The sequence below is a fragment of the Astatotilapia calliptera genome, chromosome 18 (assembly GCF_964374335.1).
Source record: "Astatotilapia calliptera chromosome 18, fAstCal68.1, whole genome shotgun sequence".
Lineage (NCBI taxonomy): Eukaryota > Metazoa > Chordata > Actinopteri > Cichliformes > Cichlidae > Astatotilapia > Astatotilapia calliptera.
Window position 1 is genome coordinate 8,929,257 of NC_137439.1, and position 27,191 is coordinate 8,956,447.

Consider the following 27,191-nt stretch of genomic DNA (forward strand, 5'->3'; position numbering starts at 1 on the left):
CAGTCTTATACAACTGGGCTCTATCAGCAATATGGCTGTCTTTCTACATGTCACACTGCAAGATGGTGCTAATAAAATCTTGGGAGTACAACCTCAATATTGGAACAGATCAGATTGTGTGATGGATACCTAGTGGACACAGGCTCTGTGATTTAAAAAGGAAGGAAAAACGCATGCAGATCTGCAACACAGGCTCTCATGCTGATTGGTTAGCTTGTACATGTGGGTTGTATACCGTCAGAAACAATGGTACCATAAAAATCCACCTATGTCCGTAAAGGTAAAATTCAATGTATCTCTCCAAGGCTAATTACAAAACTGCAAGGTGTAACATTTAAGGTCTCTGCATGCAGTTACAGGTGCATATTTGCACCATTTCTATTTGATTTTTGTAATATACCATTTCTGTAATATACTTACATATCTATACTATTGCTAATATATATTGTAATATATCTATATCACTAAAGCACTTCTGGATGGATGCAAACTGCATTTCGTTGCCCTGTACCTGTGCATGTGCAATGACAATAAAGTTGAATTCTATTCTATTCTGATTTCAAGGTGCAGTCCAAGGACACAGTCTGTTTTCAAGCAAAAAATGCATGAATCTGCTCAGATTTCAAGATTTGATCACTTAAGCTAAAAAAAAAAAGCATTAAATACACACTGACAGAATTTATTTTGCATCTGTCAAAATGAGATGGCACAAAGGTTAGTAAGTAAGGATCTTCTTTGTTAGTACTACTAGAAAATGGTTGAAAATGTGCCAGTACAGCTCCTTGTTTGTGCTGATGCTATTCTTGTAGGAATTGGAGACGATGTGTGGCTTGTAACAATCAGCAACACTTGGTCCCGGTGTGCCTGTGCTCCATAAAACACTTTTTTAGAGCTTAGTTGCTGTTCTGAGGGGTATTCTATGAACAAAGCTCAACACAACCAGGTTTTCTTTCCCTTTGCTGGATTAAAAAACTTGAAACCCCAGTTGGAGATAATGGGTATGACGGTGGTGGTTATTAACGTCCTTTTCTAAACCGGACTTTCTGCCTCAGGCTCTGTGCGTGCTCACATAAAACGGGGCATTTCACAGGTCATATGATCCTTCTGCAAAAAAATATCCCCGAGCGCCACCAACTCCAATCAGAGACATTATCAGATCTATAAAGAAAATAAAAAACAGAAACAGAAAAACCCAACACAGTTCCAAACAACACAAGAGAATAATGCTGCAGGAAATTGTAATCTTGTGATTGAATGCACAGAGCGGTAAAGTTTATATTTTATATAGTTGCTTGTTGCTTTGAACTTCTGTTAGTTAATTACATTAAGATCCATACAAACACACATCACACTCCAGTCCAGTCGCTTTTCTTTCCAAGCTCCCTAGATTATTTTGGACAGTTAACCTGAAATTCTCACAACTCACTAGATTGGCCGGTAGACCTAAAAACCCTCGTAGGGTTTTTTTTTTAGGTATTTTCCACATTTTAGATGCTAAAGCAAAGAACAAGTTGATGTGCAAAGCTTGAAATACAGCAGACTTTCTTCAAGAAATGACTGATTAAACATCTGAAAACTCATCCCTAATATTATTACCACATTGGTTGGCTGCATGCCAAATATCCCTGGGCAAGAGACTACCCCATGTTTGCCTACTGGTGGTGGTCAGAGGGCCTGGTGGCGCCTCGCCTCTGTCAGTGCGCCCCAGGGCAGCTGTGGCTACAATGTAGCTTGCCATTGCCAGTGTGTGAATGTGTGTGTGTGAATGGGTGGATGACTGAATGTAGTGTAAAGCGCTTTGGGGTCCTTATGGACTGAGTAAAGCGCTATACAAATGCAGGCCATTTACCATTTACAATTGATCTACTTGCAATCAACACCATTTATCAGCATAGCAAAACATTCTGAAAATCTCCGACTGGGTTAGAGTTTCCCTCTGAGTCTCGCTTCACCAGCCGTCACTTTAATCTCAGCTGAAATCACATGTGAGCATCTACTGTGTTTACACTATGCGGCATGCCGTGTGTAAAGCAGCATATGGAAATGGTTACCACTTATCTGTATTATACGTAACAAGTTAATAAGTGAAAATGTTAAAACGCAAAGGGTCAATCTTACAGAAGGTAAGGTAAGGTTACAGAAAAATGTAGGAATAAGATGTTGCTTTAAGTATTACTGGCACTGACAAAAATGTTCAAGCACAGAAGATGCAGCATAAACTGCATGTAAAGAACCGCCCTTAGGCAGAGCATTGTATTATTAAAAGGAATCTTTGCCAGTTAGGGAGTAGATGGGATTTATTAAAGTTTGCTGGATGTGAGAACTGGAGATTATAGAGAGAAACCTCTGCAAGACTGCCGGCTAGATTAAGGATTAATGAGGGCGTTACGGAAACATGTCTATTCCTCAGACGAGCTTACTTCCCCTCCTTATTTATATATCTCTTTCCTCATTTGCATCCTCTCTCTCGCTGCTATAAATTCTTGGTTTCTGGTTACTCTTTACTACTCTTTACTTCTCTTCTGATCTGAAAAAGGCACACCACACTGAGCTGTGATCGTGTTCAGCTGACTCATGCCTCCAGATTTTACACCCACCAGCACCGCATGCAGGTTGCTTGGTTCCTGTGTTCATGTGTGTGCCCCCTTCAGATCACTTAATTCAATAAAAGCACTACGTATGTGCTTAAGTTAGTACAGTTCTTCTCCACAATGATCCACAACAAAGTCAGTGAACATAACGCTACTGCTGCTCTGATTTGGATTTACTTGCTAACAGTTGGGTGGGTAATCTCCCCACCTGCGCTAATATACAGTATCTCCTGAAACACAGAAGCCAACACTTGATTACATAAATATGAGTACTGAGCGGACCCGTTGCTGTATTAATGCACCTTTTAAGCTTCACTTACAACAGCAATAAGGACAAATTACACATGCCAGCCCTAAGGACATTTTTGTGAAAAATACTGGCTGTTACCCTCCAGTGTGATAATTGACTTCAAGGCATTTGGGGTCAAGATTTGTTGATTCAATTCTGCAGAAAGGCTGCATGAATTACAGAGAATTATACTGAAACCACCATGAACTACTCTTACCAAGATACAGCTGAGTAAACGTCTAACGTATTTCCCGTGAAGTGCTACACATCTGTGTGGAAACAGCTTGTATAAGCCCGTGGGTGTAGCGAGCATCTCCTGGATGAGATGCTAAGAAAGCGCAAGCATGCCCAGGAAACTGTCCCAGATTAAAAGATAATAAGATCAGTCTTAAAGGCCTAGTCTTAAGATATATAAATATAAACAGAGAAATTATGAGAGAAAGAAATGCCAATCAGAGAGTGAACTGAAAAAAATGCAGTGACCAATGAAATAAAAGGTTTTTTAATGTATTATCTAAATTATCTAATCAGAGGTTTTTGAAGATGGCTGCTAAGTGGCTCCTAGAAACACTTTGGACCTGGTACCTGTGTTTAATCTCACCTACATACTAATAGTTTGTTTACTCTAGTCCGAATCAGTTTATAACTTTTTTCCAGCTTTTCCCCATCATTTGGCTTCTAAAACCCAAATAAACTCTAAGCAAACAAAAATGCGTCACTACAAACCACGTGAGAATGTTCAGTGCGCTCACTGGCCAGATGTGTCTGGGGTCAGAGCAACAAAAGTAAACAGAAATAAGGTGGAGAACTTATATTAATCTTAGAGCTATTTTAGCCCGTACAGATATATAATACCTTTCTGCACGGCTCAGCTGGCTGGAGTGTTCACGCACATCTTCAACCTTTCCCTCTCTCTGTCTGTAGTCCCAGCCTGCTTCAAAATGGCCACCATCGTCCCTGTACCCAAATCCTCCACCATCTCCTCATTGAACGACTGGCGACCTGTAGCCCTGACCCCCATCGTAAGCAAATGCTTCGAGAAGCTGGTCAGGGACTTCATCTGCTCTGCACTACCCGACTCACTGGACCCTCTACAGTTTGCATACCGCCACAACAGGTCCACTGATGATGCCATAGCCCTGACACTACACACTGCCCTGTCACACCTGGAGAAGAGAGACACGTATGTGAGAATGCTGTTTGTAGATTACAGCTCAGCATTCAATACCATCGTTCCCTCGAAGCTGGACAGGAAACTGCAGGATCTAGGACTGAGCAGCTCCCTCTGCAGCTGGATCCTTAGCTTCCTGTCTGACAGACGCCAGGTGGTCAGACTGGGCAGCATCACCTCGTCCCCCATCACACTGAACACTGGTGCTCCACAAGGGTGTGTACTGAGCCCTCTCCTGTACTCACTCTACACCTACGACTGCACAGCCACTAACAGCTCCAACATCATTGTGAAGTTTGCAGACGACACTACAGTGGTGGGTCTTATCAACGGTGATGAGACGGCTTACAGGGAGGAGGTCAGCGCCCTGACCCACTGGTGTCAAGACAACCATCTCACCCTCAACGTCGCAAAGACAAAGGAGTTGATAGTGGACTTCCGGAGGTGCAGAGAAGTACACACCCCCATCACCATCAACGGCGCTGCTGTGGAGAGAGTGAGCAGCTTCCGGTTCCTTGGCGTACATCTGGCTGAGGATCTTACGTGGTCAGTACACACAAACAAAACAGTGAAGAAGGCGCAGCAGCGCCTCTTCTTTCTCAGGAGACTGAAAAGATTCGGCATGAGCCCCCGCATCCTCAGGACCTTCTATCACTGTGCCATTGAGAGCATCCTCACTGGATGCATCACCACCTGGTATGGCAACAGCACCGCCTACAACTGCAAAGCTCTCCAGCGAGTAGTGCGGTGCTCTGAACGGATAATTGGAGGTGAGCTTCCCTCCCTCCAAGACATCTACAGGAAGCGGTGCCTGAGGAAAGCAGGGAGGATCATCAAGGACTCCAGTCACCCCAGCCATAAACTGTTCAGACTACTTCCATCAGGAAGGAGGTTCTGCAGCATCCGGTCCCGTACCAGCAGACTGAGAGACAGCTTTTTCCATCAGGCCATCAGACTGCTGAACACGTCATAGACACCTCAGCTTCACTACTGGAACTTCAACATTATGCACTCCACACTGTATATAAATGCCACTTGTTTTGCACATATTCAACTCTGTATATTTTATATATTTTATTATTATTATTATTATTATTTTATTTTATTTTTTTACTATTTAATTTGTAAAAATGTGTACACACACACACACACACACACACACACACACACACACACACACACACACACACACACGTAGGAAAATATTTAGTATACACATCCAGAAATGCATACACTATTATATATTGTACATATATTTATTAGTTTCAGGTTGGCCATTCTTGTATTTGCTCGTTTGTGTTGTTGTGTTTGCACATCTCTGTTGCTTGTGGGGCTCGCACACAAGAATTTCACTCGCATGTGCTGTGCCAGTGTGCCTGCACATGTGATGTGACAATAAAAAGTGATTTGATTTGATCTGATTTGATTTGATTTGCATCGCAAAAAACAAAGCATACAAAGCTACAGGAAGTTTTTTTACCTTAAACTTGCGACGTACATGTGATAGCTGGTTCAGATCACATTCACATTATTAAAGAACCGCTACACCTACATCCTCCGCCACATCCTCCAAAAGGTCTCGATGCAGTTGTTTTGGTCCGCACCCGAGTTTGATTCAAAGAAACTAAACACTGCAGGTGTGAAAACACCCTGAAAAGCACCTGTTGCTGTGCTAAACACACATTCCTCATGGCTCGTGCCTCACCTCCATTCCAGGACCCGTTGTGGGGTAATACTGTTACGGTGGCGTCATGGTCATGGCTGTCCAGCGATGTGGTTCCATCAGCATCTGTAACCTCAGGCTCCTGCAGGCTGTCCTCCTCCACAATGTGTAGCTTGTCCTCGTCATCGGAGTCTGAGCTGGCCTCCAAGCCATTGTTGAAGTTTGTTACTGCAAGGAAGGAAAAAAAAAGATTTAGTGTTTTGAAATGATCTAACCACTTGATAACCACATAAACAACTCGTTCTCAACCCCAGCACTGAAAAGCCAGCACCCTGTTGCTGTAATCAGTGTTTGATTCACATGTGGTGAACAGAATAAAGGCAATTAACTTCAGTGTGATTAGCATCTGAGCTGCATGGGGAAAAAGCCTCTATGTGCCCCCTTAATGTCTCCCATTCGTACATTTCACATCATAAAAGAAACTTCTTGAATTCAACTTATGCTTCTAGTTTGTGTGTAACAAAACAAAGTTGAAATGTATGTGTTGCAAAAATACATAACAGGCCATGCTGACATTAAATCATCTACTTCATTTGTACTGCAAGCACCTGTGATCCTGTATATACATAATGCTGGGCTTACACTGCGATTTTTGGCCCATTTTGAGCCGATTTTTGAGTCGTGCGACCGTTTTGGCGATCGGCCCGATTTTGGCCTTCATCGTGCGTCGTGCATCGTGTAGTATACGTGGGGTAACGAGAATCGATTAACACCTCACGACCAGCTCCCAATCATCAATCGCTTGGTCGCAGGGGATTTCAAACCCTCGCGACCGTCGTGAGGCTGTCAGCGCAGCTTCTCACACTGCGCACGCGCAAACACAAATGTCAGCGAAAAAGACGGAGTAGCACGGCAGTGCAGCGTGTGATCTGGACACAAGCGATGGAGGCACAACTTGTAGAACTATGGCAAGCTCATCCGAGCCTTTTCCATGTGGCCTCACAAAATTATCACGACCACAACAACCGTGAAAATAGCTGGATCTAGACTGCTGCCTGATCAATGTTTTTCATTAGCAATTTAGCAAAGTTGATGGTGGTGGTGTGCGTGTCTGTGTGAGTGAAAGACAGAGAGGGAGAGCGAGCGACAGAATTTCTGTTATAACCTTCATTTTATGGACGCACAGTGTGAGCACTCAGGTCGCATCAGAGCATCGGGCCGTATAGTGTGAGACCCTGCATCGTGACCTACGAACTTCTAACCCCCGCGAGTCAATCGTGCAGTTTGAGCAGAAGCTGGTTAACGCGACTGAAAAAAAATCACACAGTGTATGCCCAGCTTAACCCTGCTATCCAGCAGGAAACGCATCACTCCCTGATATGAAACCCTGACTCTGCCTCTGAAGAATATGCTGTATTTTCTTGTCTGTTCACTCTTTTGTTTTTAGCATTTATTGAATTAGACACAAGGGAGGGAACAAGGGGGACTCGCATGCAGGAAACTGTCTGAGGCAAAATCAAACCCTGGCCCCTGCAGCCTCTCTGCCTCAGTGTATGTGGGTCACCTGCTCAACCAGGTAAGCTATAGCAGCACCTGACTTGTTTTTCCAGGAAAGCACTGACTGTAATATTTTGACCTTCAAGTTAAGCCTGTAAAATCTGTGAAACGCATTCATAAGTGAAATGACTGTGTGTGTGTGTGTGTGTGTGTGAGTGTGTGTGTGTATATGTGGACGGGTATTAACATCTTTGTGGGGACCAAAAATTGGAAGTTTACTATATTCGTGGGAACCGACCACTTATGAGGACCAAAATCCCAGTCCCCACAAGTTTGAAGGCATTTTTGAGGCTCAAAATGCGGTTTTAGTTACAATTAGGCTATGGTTAGGTTTAGGGTAAGGGTTAGGCATTCATTTTTGATGATTAGGGTTAGGGTAAGCGGCTAGGGAAAGCATTATGTCAATGAGATGTCCCCACACTGCTAACATAAAACACAATAAAATGTCAATGCCCACTGAATACAGAAAGAAATCCATTATTTTGAACATGTTTGTATTAAATGTGACAAAACAAATGTATTTTATTTGAGCCACAAATGTTGGTTTTAGTGCCTTCTCTCTGTGAACACTGCAAAAACCTTTTTAATAGACCATATTATCATATCTTAATCTTTAAATCCTGAAATCTGATCCTCAAAATCGTTGCTGCCCTAAAACCTGCATCAACAAAAATAAACCATTGACTTTATGCACGTGCAATTTTCATCTCCAAATACGAGGAGACGATATTAAAAAAGGACAAATGGCAGCCGAGGGTAAAAATAATCACTTGTTTACCAGCCTCTGAAAGCAAATCTATTTCACACTGCGCTGCAGTCACTGAGTTTGTCTGTAGGATACGACTTCTTAATGGAAGCTCGGTGTGAAAAATGGACCAACTGGACCGATCTGAATGAACTTAAGAGCGAGAAGTGTGCGGGGGGGATTTAGCACAAAGCTGTAGATGCTCGAGACACGGATGCATACAAGTAAGTGATGATGAGCAAAATATGCTGCAGTGGCTTTTTAACTGTCAGCATGAAAACACAAACGAGCGCGAGCGAGCACACGAGAGTGTGTATATAAGTGAATAAAACTGCGTGTAAGTGTGTGCGCTCCACAGGGAAGATGTACGTCTCTGCAGAGGTGCTGAAGACGCCTAATGAGGAGAAGAGCTCGGGCTGTTTGTTCACAGGTGACAGGTGCACACACACACACATAAAAAATGCACACACGTCTTCAACCACAAGACAAGCTCTACATGTATAGTTCAGGTTGTGCCGTTACCTCATACCTCTTTGCATGCAAACACTGCACACCAGATCACACACACCTACTGAAACCCACCTACATTTAGCCTATGACACCTACTGAGCTCACACACTTTATTTAAACACACAGAGACTCCAACACCACCCCTCAAGAAGTGAGGTGGTGCTTTCTGGAGACAATTCAGTCACTGCTCCAGGCAGACGAGCAGAGCTGTGAATGCAAAGCCCTGTCTGTGTGTTTATGGTGTGAGGTCGATGCCTGTCTGGATCGATGTAAGAGGCTGGAGAGTCATAAAAAACATTTGCTGGGGCTTCAGTTTATGATGTAACACCAACCAAATGATGGAAATACGAGTACTCGAAACATTTTAAAGGTTGGTGTTAGAAATCCTTGAATGTGTTTATGTTAAAAAGCAATACAGGAATAATTTTCATATGGCATCATGTATCTGTGATGAGCAGAGCAACAACAAAAATGAATAAATATCTCATCTGTACACTGTGATGAAGCTGGTGACCTCAACTATATCTGTAATTATTTAAATCTTCGCGTTAGTCTCCCAAACACTTAGTAAAAGATTTATAGACATATCTATCTGACCAATAGTCTAAAACCCAAACACCCATGTTTGGACTCAACATGCAAGCTGGAGCTTTGTATGTATACACGGATTTGTATCTTTGTTCAAAAAAGAGAAAAACCAAATGATCCAGTGATCTGCTATGAGCAAACACTCCAACAGCAGGAAGAAAAAAAGCTCCTTTTAAACTAGGCTCAGGGAGGGCGGCCATCTGTCGCGACCGGTTATTCTGTGGGAAATGGCTTCTGGATAGTGAAAGCATCAAAGTGTGAAAGTGATCACTGTTAAAATTCATTGAAGCTGTTTATAAATAAACTGCAGTGCCCATTTCCTGTGTTCGACTTATCACTGAGTTTTTTTTAGTGTTTGGGTGGTCAGTTAAGCTGTGTGTCACTATTGTGTGGCTATAGCAGTGTTGGGTAAGTTACTTTAAAAAAGTAATTAATTACTAATTACTTAGTCAATATTGTATCTAAAATACTTATCTAATTACTGTGTCAGAAAAGTAACTTAATTGGTAAATAAGTAATTTAACTAAATACTTCTTAAAATCCCTATAAACCTTGAGTGGGCAAACAATAGAAATTAAACTCTTTAAATAATAAATACATTTTTTTAAAGACGGAGACTCTACGCAGCAACAGTATATAAAACATGGACGTTGACCAATGGTTGAGGACTTGTGACAAGACGGTGGGGTGAAAAATGAAGTAAAAGACCAAAGCAAAAGCTTCATGGATATACCTCATACTGGACATGAGGATATATTATTTGTGAGATAATGCAAGTAAAATGCTCCAAAAGGTACCAACAGCACAAATACATTTTTAATGCTGTTAAGGTGGACATTAGGAGTCTATCGGGACTGACTGGACCAGCCTCTAGTGGCCACTCAAGACACTGCAGTTATTAGCATGTCAATGCAGGTCTAGCTCTTTGGTCCTAAAAGATTTTTTTTATCGGTCGTCCAAGTTAAACAGACAAAACTGTTACCAAATTTCAAATTATTGATAAAAAAAATGTCGGTTTAGCTACTTGCTGTCTTGCTGCTCAGTCTTATAAAAATAATGCTTTCTTTCCTGACCTCAAACTCAGCAACTTTAAACACATTGTTGTCATTTAAACTAATCTTAGCATCAAAATATGATTAGTCTTAAATAGTGTGACCAAAAACCTTAATGGTATTTTAGGTGAACCACTGTGGTTTGGCTAGATGCAGATTAATAATGTGTTTAAGTACCACACCGCAGGCATTCAGCGTAAACACACCACCGTAGGCAGCAAGTTCCTACATAAAAAGTCAACAAACTGTGTCTCTCTTCATTTAAACAAAAAGTCACATTATTAACCAGGCAGGCTTGTGACAGTTCCGATAATAGAAAGCACTTCTTCTTTCCTACACACCAGAGGCTGCCTGTTGCAAAATGGTTTGGAATTCTTAACAGAACTGGCTGGAGGGAAGCGCGAGCAGCTGAGCCCCTGATAAAACTGCTTAAGCATCACACACATAAATTCTTTTTTCCTGGATTTTAGTCAGCGTGTTGAATTTAACAGAATTAATCTTGGGAGCACGATAGTGAAGGTGACAAATCATGTGCATTAGCAGATGAAAATGTAGTTTCTTAAACTGCATTCCTAAATCTCACTCTGTACTTTGTTTCTGGTGTCTAGTTAGCATGCTAACTCAGTGATGAGCAATGCTAGGTCACAGTAAGGTTAAACCCCACGCAGGGCTCCTTCTGTGGCTCCATCGTGGCTATGTGTGCACCTCTGGGAGAATGTAATTCATTATTACTGCCAGAAGGGGAGCACTTGTGCTTGTTTAATGGTGACTGTTTCACAATCACCATTAAACAACAGAAATAGGAAACGGATGCAAATGAATGTAAATGAGATCCAGTGCACACTCTGTCAGATAAAGCTACACTGTCACAAGTCTGCAACACTCTCACAGTCAAGTGAGAGCGGTTTGAGGTGGGAGGGGATCAAATAAAATACAGCTGACAGAAAAGTCGAGTAGTTCTCAGTGCACATCCCTGATATGGAGAGGAGTGATCTTCTCCACGTTCATTTAATTCCATCCATCCATCCATCCATCTTCATCCGCTTTGTCCGGGGCCGGGTCACGGGGGCAGCAGCCTAAGCAAAGAGGCCCAGACCTCCCTCTCCCCAGCCACCTCCTCCAGCTTATCCGGGGGAACACCAAGGCGTTCCCAGGCCAGCCGAGAGATATAATCTCTCCAGCGTGTCCTGGGTCTGCCCCGGGGCCTCCTCCCGGTGGGACATGCCTGGAACACCTCACCCAGGAGGCGCCCAGGGGGCATCCTTGTCCGATGCCCGAACCACCTCAGCTGGCTCCTTTCGATGTGGAGCAGCAGCTGCTCTACTCTGAGCCCCTCCCGGATGGCCGAACTTCTCACCCTATCTCTAAGGGAGAGGCCAGCCACCCTTCGGAGGAAGCTCATTTCTGCCGCTTGTATCCGCGATCTCGTTCTTTCGGTCACTACCCACAGCTCATGGCCATAGGTGAGGGTAGGGACGTAGATCGACCGGTAAATTGAGAGCTTCATTTAATTGCACTGATAAAAATTTTAAAAAAAAAGAAAAACACCCTCTCTGTCAGGTACCGTCTCGAAGTGCTGCCGTAACAGACATGTCTCATTTCATGTAATTAAGGTACACTTTAATACACTTTTCCCTGGTTGCCCAAATAATTTTTGGGTATTTACCAAGACGAAATAAGAACACAACAAACTTTAAAGGAGGTACAACTCTGCACTTAGAAAGCTGAACTCAGCACCCTAAATCTGCCCCCCCCCCCCCCTTTCACCATGAGATTTAATCACAAACTCATCTGTTAAGCAGATATGAGCATGATGTGTGTGGTTAAATATGATTAGTTTAAGGATTTGTGATTTGAGACGTTTACATCCTTATGCAATGTTGAAATTCGCTGTGGTCCAACTATTGCTCTGAAGACACCTTAATGAAAACCTATAACCAAACAGCAGCTGAGCGGAGCACACCCTGAATACAAATGATCCTGAGACTCATAATTCTTGCAGACCCTGTTCCTCCTCTGCTGTATTTTACATAGTTTTGTTACAAAGTCAACAGACAGGGGGCAGCACTGAGCAGAGCAGGACAGACAAAAACATAATAGGTAAGCCAGAGAGGGTTATTGTGTAGGAGAAAGAGAGAGACACAGAGACCTGTCCACATCATCATGACAATGCGTCAAGTGAACTGTTAATCCCCCATCTGGAGCTCTGTGAAGAGGAGAGGCCGGCTAAGAGAGGAAGAGAAAAGTCTAGACAAAAGCATTCCTCCCTTCCTGCCATCCATCTCTCTGATTAAATCTGTTTCATAACAGGCTCCTTCATTACTACTCCAAACTAATGTTTTTTTCTGATTTTTTTTCTGCCGGTTTGAGTTTAAAAACTAGCACAAAAATACATGCATTTTTCCTGCTTTTTTTCTGTTCATGATTGAAATCATTTTTCTTTATGAAAGGCCACATATTTTACTTAAAATATCAACTTTATGTACCATATGATTCAGCTTAGGTTAACATCAGTGAATTAATAAATAGGTAATAAAACTGTGGAGAGCAAGTGAAAGGTTTTCATCCTTTCTCACCTTATTCAAGCACATTTTCTAAGCTTACACATTGTTGTAAGATATATATGAAACAGGTTAAGAGTCATATATTGATATTATGGCCTATATTCAATAACAGCAAGGGCTGCGTGCCACCACTGAATAAAAAGACCAGGTTTAATTTCAATAGCACTCTGCTGGCACACACAAAGATGCGGAAACAACATGTCACAGGTTGGAATTTACAATATCTTGGAATTTATGTTTGCAGTTTTAAATTATTTATCCATTTAAAGAGGTATTCTCACTGAAATTAAAAAAAAAAACATCTTTGAAATAAGAATTGAACTGGTGGTTAAAAACATCAATAAATAATAGACTTTAAGAACAAACAGCTGCTCTAAGAAATCACTACTATAAATACACAATTTCCCTCACTGTCACCTCTGCAGCTACTGCCCTCTACACAAAGCCTTCTATTTATCGTTCAGCAACTGAAAAAATAGTAAATGAAAAATTTCTCCCAACATTTGCTTTACGGAAAACCATACGCAAAGCAAAAATCATCAACAGTTCACTGAGTGATCAGCAAGGCAACTGATTTCCTCAGTTTTAGCATCAGGCAGCCAAACCCACATCAAGACACGTGACCATGGAGAGGAAATCACGTTGGCCTGACACACCACAACATAACCCGAAGTGGACCACATGGTCTGGTATCTGGGTTAAAGGTCAGCTGCTGTGCAGGGACAGAAGGGGGGAGGGAGAGCAAAAGCTAGAAATAGATTACTATCAGTCTGCATATGTGATTTATCAGTACTATGCTATTTATCAGTACTATATAAGTATGTGCATGTATGTGAGGCTGTACTAACTAAGTTAAGTTGTTTAACAAGTCCTCTAATTAAATGATCCTTCCTGAAATAACTATTGTAAGGACTTCTGATATGATAAATAGGGTCATTTCCACTGTAAATGTACAATCATGCCTGACTCATGTCTGAAGCTATTCTTCAGTTTCAGTTTCACTCAATTTATTTTCGTTTTCACTCGCTGTTTGGCTGGTATAAGTTTGATTACTAAGTTAGGATTAGAGAAAACTTACTCGAGTTCTACTGCAGGTGAAAATCCCTCCTCGTGCTGTTAAACAACTATGAGAAATTCCCATTTTCTAGGTTACTAAAGTCTAAAGGTGATGACATCAGAGCTCATTGTACTTGCACGTATTCACACAGCCACTAGCTGTCAATTAATGCTAAAACTAAATTAGAGGTTGTAATAAAAGCTTGCTCGATTGACCTGTGAGGTCATTTTTCTAGGAGAAGGCTACTGTTACATATTACAATTCATTCTGAGGGGACATGAATGTCTGTAAAAAACTTTGATCAGTTTCACTAAAACCACACACATCAACCTCATGATGATACTAGAGAAAAATCCAAAGGATCGTTTGTACAGAGGTTACCAGACACCATATCTTTATTGGTTTAAACGGTCACTGAAGCCCACAAAATCGCAGACCCCAAAACATTTGAGTCTGGAACAGTCATAAACTGACTGACCCACTCCGTCTTTAGATCTTCCCGTAGCTAAACAAATGAATCAATGTGTCTTGGCATATATTTAAGTTGAATACTAATATATTACTCATTATTGTCAACACATGACTAAAGACTAAAGACTCCAGCTGAGCAAGTACTACTGGGGATGAATGAAAAAAAAAAATCACTTTTTAAAAAAGTCCCAACTAAAGAAAGATGTGTGAGCAAAACATCACACTGTGACAAAACCGCAGCTAGTTTGCTTGGTGGGTGTGTGTGCATGTGTGTGTGTATTGACCCAGTGCAGCTGTGCAGCTTGGGATCTTTGCCAAACCTCTAACAGACAATTACCCCACTGTGTGTGTGTGTGTGTGTGTGTGTGTGTGTGTGTGTGTGTGTGTGTGTGTGTGTGTGTGTGTGTGTGTGTGTGAGAGACAGCCAAAGAGGAGTGTACATCACTAAAGCTGCCTGTCTGCTACTAGATGTGACCAGACTTTAACATGGTGAGCAGCTGCAGAGAGAGGCAGCCCACTTAAAGGTGTAGTCACACATTTTCTTTCCTTTGTAGTCGACAACTATGGTAGTTTATGTGAGAGACAATCTATATTTAAACTCTAAATGACGATGACATAGAAGATACCTATATAAAATTATTTTTTTCCAATAAATACTCAGGGTTCATAATTTATAACATTCAGTGGCGTGTGTTGGAAAGCTGCAACATGCAGCTGGCCTGCCAAGATCCTAGCATGCACACCTATCTTGTCATCTCTGTTATTTTATCTCCACAGCAATGCTAGTCATTCATAATGAGAAGCTCAACAGTATCCTCCAGCTCACCACAACAAAAAGGAAACACGCCTTGGTGCACTATTCAGGCGTTGCTGTTGATAAATTACTTACTGAATTAAGTTCTTGAGGCAGCAACAAATTAGCAAATGCAAATACGAAAATCAGGCAAAAACCCCCCCAAAAAAGACAGCCCACAAATCGTGATGGACCAGACTGTAATCTGATAGCTGATTATTTTTGTCCAATCATCCGACCCCTGCTATAAAAGATTAGACCGCATAACAGATGCACGTAGCTATCATGAAATCATCCACTGCTTTCTGAAATCCTGTTCTGAAGCCTCGAGATGAGCGATTCTGCCGCCGCCATCTTGGTTGCAAAAGAACGGATATGACAATAAGGGGCAGGTCTGACATTCAAGAGTTGCTAGCCAATGAAAGTACCACAGATAATCCTCCTGTTTGAAACAGAGTCAAACGGCCAAGACTTGTTTTTTATTCAGTAGAATTCAAAACAAGTATCTGAGCTCAGCAGAAAAGTGTTCACAGAGTAGGGCTGAACGATTATGGAAAATAATCTAATTGCGATTTTTTGCCCCAATATTGCGATTGCGATGCGATATGCGATTATTTTTTAAGGTCTTTGTCTTCTGTATTATTAAACAAAGACAAGCAATACATCATATAGTATGGCCAATACTATATTACATTAATTTTAAACTGTTCTTTCCTGGAAGACAGACCTCTGTTATGATGACATGAGGTGATGCATGAATTGATGACTGACATTTTTATTTAACTTCTTCAATCACAACAGTATATTTGAACATACACAATAGTTTATTTTTAGCTTACAAACATCTGAGCATAAAGTGCTGACAAGGAACCCTGGTGTAAACATTAAAATGAAAGTCAGTACAATGTGCAGATTGCAGAAATATACATAAAAAAAATCAGTGGCTTTACCACACTCAGTTTTTCGACATCTGTGAACTACTAGACAGTCATTCAATTAAAAAATAATATTAAATAAATAAATGTATGTGTTTTATTTTATCTAATCTAATAACTTTAATCTCAGCCAAACCGATTTACTCACGAACAAACAAAACACTGAAAAAAGCCCAACAATAACATTTTTAGGTTGTCTAAGTGACTTATATATTACGTTTAACCCAAGCAGCGAAACTCCGCGGTGATCTGAAAATGATGTGCCGGGAGTTGTGCCGTTCTCGGCCGCATCAGTAATCCTCGAGCTCCCGGCTAGCTGTCGAGCTGGTGGGTAGCAGACGCCTCTGAAAACGTCGAAGCACTTTTGCAAATATGGGATATCTTGATAAACCGAGCAGATATTTGATGTTTACACAACTACTTTCTCGCCTGAAAATATGTTAAAAGTTTATTTTGTGACCCAGAAAGATTAGTATGAGTAATTTTAAAACTTAGTAGCGGCCGCCATCGCTGGAAACTGGAGTTTGGCTGGGCCGCGCTATGAATTCTGGGATATGGTAGTAATTTGGACAGCCTTATAATCGCAGTATAATCGCAGCCTTTGCGGTTAGAAAATTGCACTTGATCATGTCGCGATATTATCGCAAATGCGATATATCGTTCAGCCCTATCACAGAGGTGAAGCCACAAAGCTGTTTTCCCACAGACTTCTATAGGACTCCAAGTACTACTTTGTTTCTACAAATCCTGGTATTTGAGCAGCAAGTTTGCTCAGAGTACAGGTTTCTGGCATGGTTACACTTAACTTCCAAGATGCACGAAGAGGAACATAAAATCTAGACAGACTGAAGCTCCAGCAACACTTCTAGCATAAGGAACAACTTTTATTGCTTGACCAAGCAGTAAAAGTTGCCATTTTTGGACTGCTGGTAGAATAAACCAAGCTAAGCTTTGGGCTAACTGCCAATATTTCACTTTATTTTGCAACAATTTATAGCCATAACATTTCAGCAATGGAATCTGCAGCAAAGGAAAGACTGAATAGAAGAAAAAAAATGCTACTTGTATCATTTATAAGGTACCATTTCTATAAATCCCATCAACTCTTGCTGAAAAGAGGTTGTTATTTTCCTGACATTGTTTACTGAAAAGAATGAACATGAAGTGATTTGTCTGGTTTTCAGCATGCTGCATGCCTATAAGGGCTTTCCAGGCTACAAAGTGGTTATAGCAAAGACAAAACAGTCATCACTTTATGACTGGAAGTAGTTAACTGTAGCACTGAGTCATGTCCCTGAAGTTTCTGTTAAAGACGGGCATCATGAGGTAAGACTGTGGCTGCGTCATCGACACAGACAGATGGAGGTGAGGTGCGGTCGCTTATTTCCCTGGCACACAACGGCGAGTTTCCATGCCCACCTTGCTTTAACACAGCTGACAACCTCTGGACAAGCATGCGCTGTACAACTCTAAACGCAGCAGCTCCACACACATACTCAGGAAAGCCCCTCTGGCTCCAGCCAGCAATGTAAGTCACAAGCCAGGGACTCTCCCACCCTCCTCCCCCCAAAAGAGATAGAGCATCTGCCACGTGTATGTTCGTATATGTGTGTTTATTACTGTGACAGAGAGAGGGAGGCAACCTTTAAGGGCTTGGGTGTGATTAATAACCATCCAGTGAATCTCTATAAGTCACTGAGGGCTAACCTGCATTGAGAACTGTGCATGAGAACGTCTATGTGTGTGTCCACAGAGTAATCAGGACTGTCCAGCTGCTTCCTGCACTGCCCAGGTGCTCAAGCAGACCTTTTTCTCTTTCTTTGAAGGGTTGGTTCCTCAGTAAGCACGAAGTAAAGAAAAGCTGCCTGACCTCTGTATTCTGCACAAGGCCTACAGCTTACACAGAGAGAACAGCCTGGGACTTTAAATGGGATATAGGCTGAGCTCATATTTAGAAGGCTTGACTAGTTTTGGTAAACGGCTACTTTTCTGACACTGTGTCCTAAATCTAATTTCACACTGAACCAAATAAGTCATGTGCACTATCTTCCTTTAACATATCCATAAAATGACATTTGCATGATTCTGAATTCTCAATTTACTACTTACTATTGTATAAACTATTGCATATCTATTACATGTGCTTTCGGTCTTTATGATAAGCTAAAGTAATGATGGCTGGGCTCTGTATAGCATGGCATCTTCTAACCCAGTGGTTCTCAAACTTTTTCTAGCATTCTCCATTTCAGAAGCCAAAAAAGTTCACAGTGTGACTCAATCTCAAGTGGGTTGTACCAGTAAAACTATTGCGTAACCTACAAGAAAAAGACTTCTACATGTTCCATAAAATACAAGTAAATTAAAAAAATATTTACATATCTTCAGAGAACAAAACAGATGATCACCAGCCTCAACTTAATTGAAAATTAAATCAGTCTTCTGTCATTGCAAAAACTTTTACTGAAGATCACATCAGCCTATCCTCTCTTATTTTGGTGTGGTATGGCAGATTATTGGTTATGTCTTTGTTAAGATTCATGTTCTACGAACACTCTCCATTCTTGATGATATATCATGAACTTGCAACACAATTATGGTTTATGGTGACATATGTCCAAAATAATACCCTCTTTCTCTGCACAATCCACAAACCATCCAGTAAACCTGAGTGAACAACTTAGAGGGTTGTTTCTGGCCTGTGTAGGGACGTGCGACACCCCAACTTAAAAAGTATATGCTAGAAAATGCTAGCATCTTCTCAGGACCCTAATGCTAAGTCCTTACAATATAACAGAGAAAAAGACCTATGATTCAGGTTGTGCGTGCTGTTGGCAAAAGCTGTAGTTAACGTCATACAAAGTGCAGTAAATGGAAAACAGCTAAATCAAATCAGTATTTGATGTGACCTTCCTTCACCTTGGAAATAGCACTAGCTCTCTCTAGTACAGTTTTCAAGATATCTGACCAGTAGAGAAAGAAATGTGTCTGCAACAGTACAAATCTGGTTTGTAACATATATAATCAAAACCTCAAAATTAATTTCAGTATTTAATGATGGACACAATATCTCGCCACAGACCAGACAACTTAATGAATGCATAAAAAAGGAAAGTACCAGTTTTTATCTATTATTTACCATTACAGTCTTAGCAGGTTACTGAAAATGTTCAGAGAGTGAGGGAGTGAGAGTTGACTACCTGATCTACCTCTTCTTGTCTTTCTGAGTGAGAGAATCATCACGAATCTAGGTTAGTCCCACTGAGATCAAGGATCCTCTTTACAAGGTAGACCTTTTAGCACAGCTCCATGAGTGTGAAGTGTGAGCGATTGATTTTAAAAGTTTCATTGCACTCTGGAGGCAAAGGAAAATCTATGAGAAATTCACATTTCAGTGTCACAGCAGAGGTCTAAAGCACGTAGAAATGCTTTGGTTGTGTGGCTATGAGATTCTGTTTTAGAACGTTTGAGGAAATTAGGATGCGTAAGGAGATTTAATCCATGAAGAAACCTTGGTATGGGATGTTAGTCCTTTTAACTGTTAAATTAGTACAATATGAAAAAAATTGACCAATGAAAAAACGTAAAAAAAAAAAAAAAAAGTAAAAAAAATAATGCAGTGTTATATTATAAGATGCATAGTCTGTCCTTATTACTGGTAAAAATAGCAGTCAATGGTCAACCATTACTTTGTGTCCAACCAAAGTTTCTCATTATCACTGTGATCCATTAAGCTCCTGACAAAACTGATTATATGTACCTGAGTATACAGCTCCTACAGCTCCCATAATTCATGTGGAAATGAAAAGTGTAATACATCATATCCAATAACAGAAAACTCGCAGTGCTGTTATCAGTCAACTGCACCATGTTCTAACAGCAAACTAGAGGACGGAGCTTAAAATCCAATGTCATATCAGAAAAAGCCTTTTAAAAAAAAAAGTCAAGTACTCGACCACAATCAAATTCTAACATTCACATTAATCATACAAGAGGTACAAACTCACAAGAGAGATAAATTCCCAAATAAGAAGTTTAGCCATAACAAATGATTCATAACTCTAATCGTAACCACGTTACCGTTTTTTCAGAGTGCATTTTTAATATTTGGCATTTAGAAAACTTGCACACTCTTCATAAAGAAGACACATACAGACCTCGAGTGACTCTTATACCTTAATCCCGTAATCTTCCGAGATGATGTTGGGTGGCTTATGTGGTACAAACCATGGGTGATGTCATTTCCCTCTGAAGCTACCATTTATTGTAAAGTATGGTCTCACTAGTGACTGACGGAAGCAACACATGATCGTAATTTAAATAAAGCATTGGAGGACTTTAGTAGTTAAGAAACGTATTAATACATTTGTTTAAAATGGTTTAATATTGTTGTGCTTGAACACAATTCCATATTTGGGGTGGTGAGCAGTGAGATAAATTAAACTGGTGACTCAGTTTTTGATTAGTCCTCACACCAAGAAGGCCCTGGGGTTTTTTGATTTTTTTCTGGGAGCTCCCCTTTATTACTTTATCACTCTTTATCAAAAAATATGGTAATTTAATAAGAGCTATCTTGGCCTCAGAAGAAAACAGAGGCTAACAGGATAATGATAAAGGATATTCTAAATCTCAAAAGTTTCACTTACTGGTTAAAATAAATAAACAAATAAAAATAGTCTTTCAGTCCACTATGTGCATTTATCTGACAAATATATATGTAAAGAAATATTAAAATGTAGATATAAACAAATGTGGCTGATTAAATTGGCCCAGGCAGATTCAGACCGTGTAATTATAAGTGTAAAATTCAAAACATGGACAACTGGAACATCGAGCACAAGTAAATCTTTTTGGGTCATCATCTGTGTCTACAGTTACATTTAAGTATTCAGACAATGAAATTATTTTTGTAAGTTTGCCGCTGATTTCAAATCCACTGTGGTAGCGTGCAAACAATCAAGTTGTGAATGAAGTGCAGATGTTTAGCTTTAATTTAACAGGTTTAACAAAAGTACATTGACTGTTTAGGAATCACAGGCACAACTATATATCTAACTATACCTAACTAACTTGGGATGTGCACACAGAAAGCAGTTACCGAGGACAAGTAGTATTAGTTGTTATACTTTTTTTTTGTCCAGTGCATGCCAGCTATAAGAGTGATTAATATATGTCTTTATCTTAAAATAAAGATTTGTATTTGTTTTTACTGCCACCTGGTGCAATACACTACTACTGCCAGGAGGTGTTGGTAATGTACCTAGAAGCTGTTTGTCAGACACAGCAAACACAGCAGAAGAACAAAACATGCTAACATATGTAAACCCAGTAGAAACCAAAAGTTACATTGCTCTTGTGCTATTATTTAAGTAAATAACAAACTAAATCCACTGAGCTGGACTCCTCTGAGAAGTCAGAAATTAATGAAACCACTAAAATAAATTTTTCTGTTCTGCCTTTTTTTTTTTTAAACACTAAATTAGAAAATTCATTGACAACAACAATAATTATATTTTAGCATAACAAATATAATTATGATTAAAAAGCTTGTGCTTACCGTCGGATTTTGGTAATTACCAATATTTTTAATTTAGGGTAGCTGTGGAATAAATCACTGGGCGGTATACGTGCATTACATATATACACCAACACAACCGTACATAAATAACACAAATAAATGATACAAATAAAATGAAATGATGACAAATGTGAATGATCAAATCATGAATTTTAATATGCATCAGGCTAATGAGCTGCCCAGTGGTACATGCTGAATTTCTGCAGTTTATGTGTGTAATGAGTCATGCTCCACAGGGGGTGGCAGTGCACCGGGGCATTACGTAACATTCTCAGCTCAGATCTCAGTGCTGCTATAGCTGCCTGGAAAAACCAGCAGTTTGACTGCACCTCTGCTCTACATCATAATCTGTCTAATCAAGTACAGTTCATCGGTGAGTCATATCAACACTAATGGGTGATGAGGTATGCACTGAAGCTGCTCTGGAGAAAGATTTTCAGATAAAAGTCTTCCAGTCTCATCAGTCTCCCTGTGTCTGAGTGTCACTGTTAGGTCAGATTAGCTTTAAAAAAAATGAAATCAACAAGTAAAAAAAAAAAAGCAGTAAACAAGCACTCTGTTTACAGAAGGCCAGAGTCAACAACAGCAAGTCATCTTCTTGTTTTACCAAGAATGCTTCAAAATGTGGAACCGGCAAACCTAATGACGCAACTCAGATGGAAACCGCCTGAGAACTAGTGTTGCTATTTAAAGGACATTTCACAAACCGCAAAAAGGCAATAACTATGATGTCCATACAGTGTAAAAAGCATATTTGGAATGTTTCTTTAATAGAAATTTCCATTTATTTTCAGAATAAAACTGTCTATTTAAAAACACTTAATAAAGTGTTCCATGTTATGACACAGAGCTATTTGGTCCAATCAAATCCACCTCAAAACTGACAGCTGTGCACCATCAATGTCATCAAACGTATTGAAAATTTATTTTTTGCAATTTGCAATTAACCCTGCCACAGTGTTCTGCTGAGTCACATTCTCCAAACAATACCAACAGCCCCGAGCTGATCCTTTTGGAGTAGGAGCCGAAACATATTAAGCAACAGTTAGATGATCATAAGACTGCACTGCAAAAAAGGCAGAAGACCCTAGAAGAGACAGAGTATCTACACTAGACCGGGAAACACTTTTAAAGATCAAAGTAAACATAAATACAGTTTATATCAACACAATAAAACGTGGCCTATGTGCTTGTTGACTCTTCTCTTATTGTGTATGTTTTGGGCAAATATCTTCATTCAATAGCCTTCCACTGATGCATGCAAATAATAAACAAAATAATTATTTAAAAAGTATACCAACCTATGTAAATAGGTTAAATAAATTACTATAAATGACCTGAAGCAGAAGCTTTAGCATCTCTTTAATGTTTCTAAATAAGGAAGCTCAAAAGTATTATTTCTGTTTAAAATAAAAATGATTATTTTACATTATTTTAATGTATTTTTTTTATATTTTGAGAATACTTTGAGAACTTTGGGAGTCTGGGATTGGGTAGTGAAATAGCCACTGAAGATAAACAACAGTTGAATTAATGGTGCAGGAAAGCACAAAGAGCCTGTTCCTCACCGTCAAATCAAACTCTCTTCTCGTGTGAATGTGTCACATAGAGAGGTGAAACAATACGCTTAATAACTGAAGGTTTTCAACTAAAAAGTCTTTTCTGACGCCAGACTGAAGGCGTTTCTCTGCATGTGACCCGGCCTTCTGACCTCTGATCCTACGGGGGGGATGCAAGACAAAAGAAACTGTGCTTTTGTAAGTGCAGCTTCACAGTGAAAGCAAAGCTGGATTTTGAGATTTGCCCCAAGTCCCACTGAGCCTGTAAGTTGGTAAAAAGTGATCCACAGCCTAGATGCGTGCCTGACATTCACCTGCCATACTAGCTTACCACTGCCTGCCTAACAAACTCAGAGTCCAGACTGTTTGACGGGTGTACATTCAGCAGGATTTAACTCACCATGACAACAACTGGGTCACACGCTAATATGACAGGATTGGGAATTGACTCCAATACAGTATAAACACAGCTTTGACCTACACATCACACACCACACTCCAACCAACTCACACTTTTGCTACAGAGGTGCGCATTCACCATTTGTGACAAATGTAACCTGAACGCGCTTACAATAAGCAGCCCTTCACATTCAGGAAGCGACATATTGGGAAGTGGGGGGTTTGCGTGGTGAGTGGTCACTTCCTGTTTACCTTAGTACCTCCCCCCTCGAGTCTTCCTCTATATACCCAGTCCTCTACTCTCAGCTCTGCTCTGCCTTCATTCCTTAAATCAGCGGCTGCTTTCTGTTCTTTTAGCCACACAAGGCATCAACATTTTGGTTTAACTGATGTAACAACGAAGCGAATAAAGTATCTGCAGGACTGTGTATTATGGAGATGAGTTGGGCAAACTAGATCCAGGCCAGAGCTTTTAGAAATGCTGTCCAGGTACTTTTAACTGCACAAGAACACCAAACTGACATTTTGCTCCTTTTCTTTTTCAATCCTAAATTCGGAAAGAAGTAATAATTGATGATTACATCTCTGGGACATTTCTACTGTTGTTTTCAGTCTTCTGCTTCAGTGACAATGATACTTCAGCATATCTATCTGCAGGTAGCAAAGCAACAACAATGCTCCCCCTTTCTCAAAATTAAATTAAACTTTGCACCTAAATCTCACTTGCTGTTCCATCATAAACTCATTAATGTGACTGAATCTGATATGAAAGCTGACAAATATACTGTATTTTCTCTTGTCCCTTTGTTGCAGATTTCCAGTCTGGCTCAGGCTAAGCTTCAGTGCCTACCCACTGTATTGGACTGGTCCGTGGCTTTACAAAACATAATCTAATATCATGCTTGCTAACAGCTTCCCAGCTGATCCTCTCTTCTATTTTTGTTGTTTCAGTGCAGTCTTAAACATCGCAGTATAAATGTAATATAAATGTAATGACAAAGAGGCTATGCTTCTGTTTTGATGAGTAAAAATCTAGTATGTCACACTTGTAATTGGGTTTGTATGTCTGTGTGATGCACCAACATAGCTTACAGCTGCAGTATGCTAACCAAATATGGTAACGTCTGTCTTTATCTTAAAAAATTCAAATGCTGTCACAGCCCCCAAGATGTCATGGGGGCTGTGCTCATCTTTTATATGCAGTCCATGATCAGGGTCCATTCCACTGGCAGTAATGTCACATTACTTGATATGGTTTAGGTAAAATTCCTTGTGTTGATGAAACTATCCATCCACTCTGATGACATCCCTCAATTCTGCCTTTGCTTCCATAAGAAGCTAAGAAGTTGAAGATGGTTTAAGTTCTTTCAAAATACGATCAATGACCAGGATCCATTCACAAAAACACAGTCTGATATGCTGTAAAACAACGGTATCGATTTATTAGTAAATCGATTCATTAATCATACAAAGGCACCGTATGACACCAAAAACCAAGAGCTACAGATGAGCATGTGTAATTGTTTTCAGCTCTCACAGACTGATTTCTCACATGCTGGAAACTCCCTGCTGCCGGTCCAGTTCTTTTAAATGCATGGGAGGAGAAACAAGAGTACTCACTTCAAAACAATGAGTACCTAACAGCCTGCAGCCTGTTGGCGTGTGTTTGTGCATGAGAAGTAAAGTGAGCGAGAGATGAGGCAGGTCATCCAACATATAACCTGCATTGTCATACTCACTCAAATTTCCCACCTCCCACACACATGTGCATACACTTTCTCTATTTTAACACACACAAACACACACGAGTGCTCACTCATACAACCTCTCTGGCAGGGCGTTTCCCTTCTTCTTCACTACAGAGGCTGCAGCGGAGAGCTTAAATCTAATTTAATACTACAGTACATGCATTAATCTGCTGCATCAGGAGGCACACACACTCACTAATCTTCCCTTGCCAGAAGGCCATCCATACCAGCTCTACACCTGGATTAAATGGTTTCATACAGTAATCTATCATAGGTGATTTATTGCATACAGCTACTGTTTGTACACTGAACTCAGTGGGTTTTACCTCTTGTGTGGCAATTAAATCAGTGATGAGATCAGACATAGGCTAACAAGGTCACAACTAATGAGACAGCTGCAGCAACATTTTCATTCAATTGTTCAGTCCAGAAAATGTCACAAAAATGTCAACATCCCAAAATGTCCAGAGGAAGGAGAGGAAATCACTTTCATCAAGATGAATTCTGACTACATGTAGTGAGGTTACAACAAAAGGTCTATTTAACATAGCATAACATAGTATAAAAGATGGCTGTAGCCATGTGGTTAGTGAGATACTGTTATGAAGCTTTGAATCTCACACACTCATTGACTAACGACTTGTCACTCACAAGTCAGTTGACATACCCTGGATAATTCTTACTTCTTATTCTAATAAAGGTTAGGTTTAGTCAATACGACCTGCAACATTATGACTGAATGCGTTAAGTTATCAGTAAACTACTTTCCGAGGTAGCACCAAGACAGTTTACAGCCATTTTCACATACATATCAATTAGGGCTGCACGATTAATCGTTCATACTTATGTGCGATCTCATTTCCAAATGACAACGATTTAAAAAAAAAAAGAAAAAAAAAGAAAAAAAAAGACGACGACGATTTTGATCCGGGACGTACTCTGCATGAAAACAAGCGCTCACTCTTCCTGCTCAACAAATGACAAGGGCGGAGCCTTATACCACGTGATACAGAAGCTGTGCCGTGTGATGCTAAAATTAGCAGGGAAAAAACAACGGAGAGCACGTCAGGGATGACGAGAAAGTGACCGTCCCCGTCAACCACCCAAACATCAATAACGGGAACCTTATACAGCGCTATGTCGAACTCCCGCAGGCACAAAGAAATTACGGAGGCTATCACTTATCACCTGACCAAAGATATGGCTCCCATCAACACTGTGCAAAACGAGGGATTTAGGAAAATGATCAACACCCTAGACAAACGCTACACAGTGCTGTCCCGCAACTATTTTTCTATTGTTGCACTTCTTGCTCTATGCACGCAGTGTCGAGCAACGGTGGAGACGGAATTTCAAGCAGTACAACATTTTGCGGCAACCACAAAACGTGAGACATTTGTTGTTTTTATGTTTATTTATTGTTTTTATGTTCAGTCTCAACTGTTACGAAGTTGATGTGCAGTTAATAAGTGCAATAAATATTTATACTGGAAAAGAAAATCGTGAGAGAATCGTGATCTCAATTCTAAGCCAAAAAATCGTGATTCTCATTTTATGCAAAATCGTGCAGCCCTAATATCAATACAATCGGAAGTGTTTTTGCAACCAGAGGAGTCGCCCCCTGCTGACCAGTGGAAAAGATGCAGGTCAGACCAGGAAGTTGGCTTCATCTTTTATGTTATCTAAAGACACAGTTCACTTCAGTTTGCTAATTGAGATGAAAAATATAGAAGTTGAAAGTTGTTAAATATGAAGCAAAAGACTGAACGAACTGAAAAAACGGCACATTTCCAAATGTGTTTGTGTGAAGCACCACAGCAGAGCTGAAACAAGCTGATTAATCAGCCACTGCTCCAATAATCGTCACAGCTTGTCAAGTTATATGATTTATAGCTTCTTTTTTTATTATTTAAATAAAATATTT

General features: G+C 40.3%; 1 protein-coding gene across 3 annotated transcripts in view; it reads right to left on the minus strand.

Moving 5' to 3' along the window:
• Positions 1 to 27,191, minus strand: part of LOC113011241 (zinc finger E-box-binding homeobox 1-like) — a 75,302-nt gene that overhangs the window by 20,349 nt on the left and 27,762 nt on the right. For all 3 annotated transcript variants that reach the window (XM_026150686.2, XM_080293274.1, XM_026150687.2), the window contains exon 2: positions 5,757 to 5,942. In XM_026150686.2, coding sequence (XP_026006471.2) covers positions 5,757 to 5,942 — 186 coding nt within the window. The remainder of the gene's footprint in view (positions 1 to 5,756; positions 5,943 to 27,191) is intronic.